The 2,500-nt window shown below is 32.8% G+C and overlaps 1 protein-coding gene across 2 annotated transcripts in view; it reads right to left on the bottom strand.

Annotated features, from left to right (window-relative positions):
* Positions 1–2,500, bottom strand: part of shc3 (SHC (Src homology 2 domain containing) transforming protein 3) — a 22,006-nt gene that overhangs the window by 9,653 nt on the left and 9,853 nt on the right. For both annotated transcript variants that reach the window (XM_043229911.1, XM_043229912.1), the window contains one exon: positions 1,870–1,933. In XM_043229911.1, coding sequence (XP_043085846.1) covers positions 1,870–1,933 — 64 coding nt within the window. The remainder of the gene's footprint in view (positions 1–1,869; positions 1,934–2,500) is intronic.

Here is a 2,500-nt window from a genome sequence, read left to right as displayed (position 1 = left end):
TTTTTATTTGACAAAGTCTTATTATATTACGGCAGTTATTTTTATTTATTTTCCGATTTGCTTTTGTAGTTTCGTTCACAGCGAAATCTCATCGACCTAAAATCAACATTTTATTATTTTATTTTAAATATTTTATTTCATATTTTATTCATTCCTATTGTAATTGCATTTAATCTGTAGTATGTTTGCAGTATATATTCATTTTATTAATTTATTTTATTAATTGTTTATATAAAAGCCAAGGTTTGCATTAAAGAAAAGAAGAAGAAAAAAAAAAGAAAAGAATAGTAGCTTTGTGAACAGTGAAATCTTACTGGTCCAAAATCACATTCCACAAATAAAGATAAAATATTTTCGGAATAAAAATTAAATTAAATTAAATTAAATTAAATTAAATTAAATTAAATTAAAATTAAATTATTTCATCCAAAAATCATGTTGTTTCACGAATACAGATTAAATATGTAAATAGTTTTATTTTATTTTCATTATACAGAGAATTTAATTTGTAGCATTGTTATTTGAATTTAAATGCTTTGTTCAGCATTTGGCCAAACACGCTAAAATTAAGCTAAAATTCAAATCGAATCACTTCAGTCAGTCTTCATTCGTATAACAAAATGGAAGAACGCTCACAAAACAAAAATCACATGCAGTGCATCATTCTGTGTTTGTTTGCTGAATCGATCCAATGTTGCATCAGTTAATCGGGACATACGGCATGGCATGGCACGATTTAAAGCTTTCCTAAAATCCACACACACACACACGCACGCACACACACGCACGCACGCACGTCCCTTTCCACGGCTGCAAACGTGCATCACACACACACACACACACACACACACACACACACACACACACACACACACAGCAGGAGGCAGGAGGGCTGATTACTGCTGCTCAGTACAGAATGAGTCACCGTGCTAACAGTATGCCCACACACACACACACACACACACACACACACACTCTGCAGCATGCCATTTCTCTTTCTCCAGCTTTTATTTGATTTCTAACCGTCTTCATCTCACTCCAAGCCTTCTGATGATCCTCTTTTGGTCTTTTCCTTATGTTTTCGTCCTTTTCCGTCTTACATATCTCTATATCCCCATCAACAACCTCCACCTCTGACCACTTCCTGTGGTCACGTGCAATGATCTATAACTCTCTCTGTCTGCTCGTCTCTGGTGTCATCAATTAAATTCAACGCAATTCAATCCGCTTGATTCACACGTTGTCAGTAAACGGTCAGTTTAATTGCTCAGGCTACGACAAATCTGTCGACTTTTCACGACTTTTCACATTTTCTGTTCTGGTTTGTTATGGAAAATATTCAGAAAATATTTTATTAATATTTAAAATTAGTTTTACATTTTATTTAGGCATTTTAATAACTTTTTTTTGTTTTAGTAATTTTATTTTTATTTTATTTATTTTTTTGTTTTGCATTAATTTAGTGAGAAATGCTGGCTTTGCAACTAGCTAAAACAAACAAAAACGAAAAATTTAATAATTTGACTTTTTATACTGCCATTAAATATATTCTGTATAATTGAATTATATATTTTTCATATATTATTTAATATTTGATCAATTCTTATTATGTTTACATCTAATAATTGTAATAAATTTCACTCATTTTTGTGCTAAACAGAATAGCTTACTTCATTTCAAAGCACAACAATGATAATAACCCTGGCTGAAAGCATTATCAAATAAGCCAAAATGCTTAATAACAAAGATACATAAATCATCTCATATGCATCTTGTGCAAATCCAATTTTTCAAATCTAGATGCATTGCTATATAGCGAGTTTACGCCCAGATGCATCCGTTATTTGCTGTAAGACACTCTGACCGTACCTTTCTCTTGCGCAGAGCTCCTTTGGCACCAGGGACAGCTTCACACACCAGACTGATCGCTTCCCTGCCGAGAGAAAACGCAAAAATATGAAGACGTGAGTAATTGTGAAGCACAGAGCGAGATGCTGTGTGAAAACCTTCTGGAAACAAAAGCCAAACCCATGCATTCGATCAGCTTCTGTGAGTCTGGCCCAAAGAAATGTACATACGCAAAACCATTAAATATTATATAAATAGAATGAAGAAAAACAAATATATGATTAAAACAGTGATTTTATTTTTTTTAATGCACATCTTCCGCATTTTCTTTTCACGCTTTTAGACAATTCTCACCTCATTAATGCTGATTTTCCTCACAAGTAGGCTTAATTAAAGCAAGCACGAATGCAATATAACCAATTGCACCATACTGTACAAATAATGTTTTTTTAGATTACGGTAACAGTTTTCAGAATTCCCAATAACGGTAAAAAAAGGCTTTTAAATAATTTTACGAATGCTACTAAAAGCAGGATAAAATATATATATATTTTTTTTGCACAGGTAAAACTGATAGGCTTTTAAGGCTTTGCACGATAAATAAAAACTACGTCCGAGGTGCGCCGTTCAAGCTCGGTGTGCAGCAGGAAGT

Source organism: Puntigrus tetrazona, unplaced genomic scaffold (genome assembly GCF_018831695.1).
Source record: "Puntigrus tetrazona isolate hp1 unplaced genomic scaffold, ASM1883169v1 S000000116, whole genome shotgun sequence".
Lineage (NCBI taxonomy): Eukaryota > Metazoa > Chordata > Actinopteri > Cypriniformes > Cyprinidae > Puntigrus > Puntigrus tetrazona.
The sequence above is the reverse complement of the archived record's forward strand: the minus strand, read 5'-3'. Positions and strand labels throughout refer to the sequence as shown.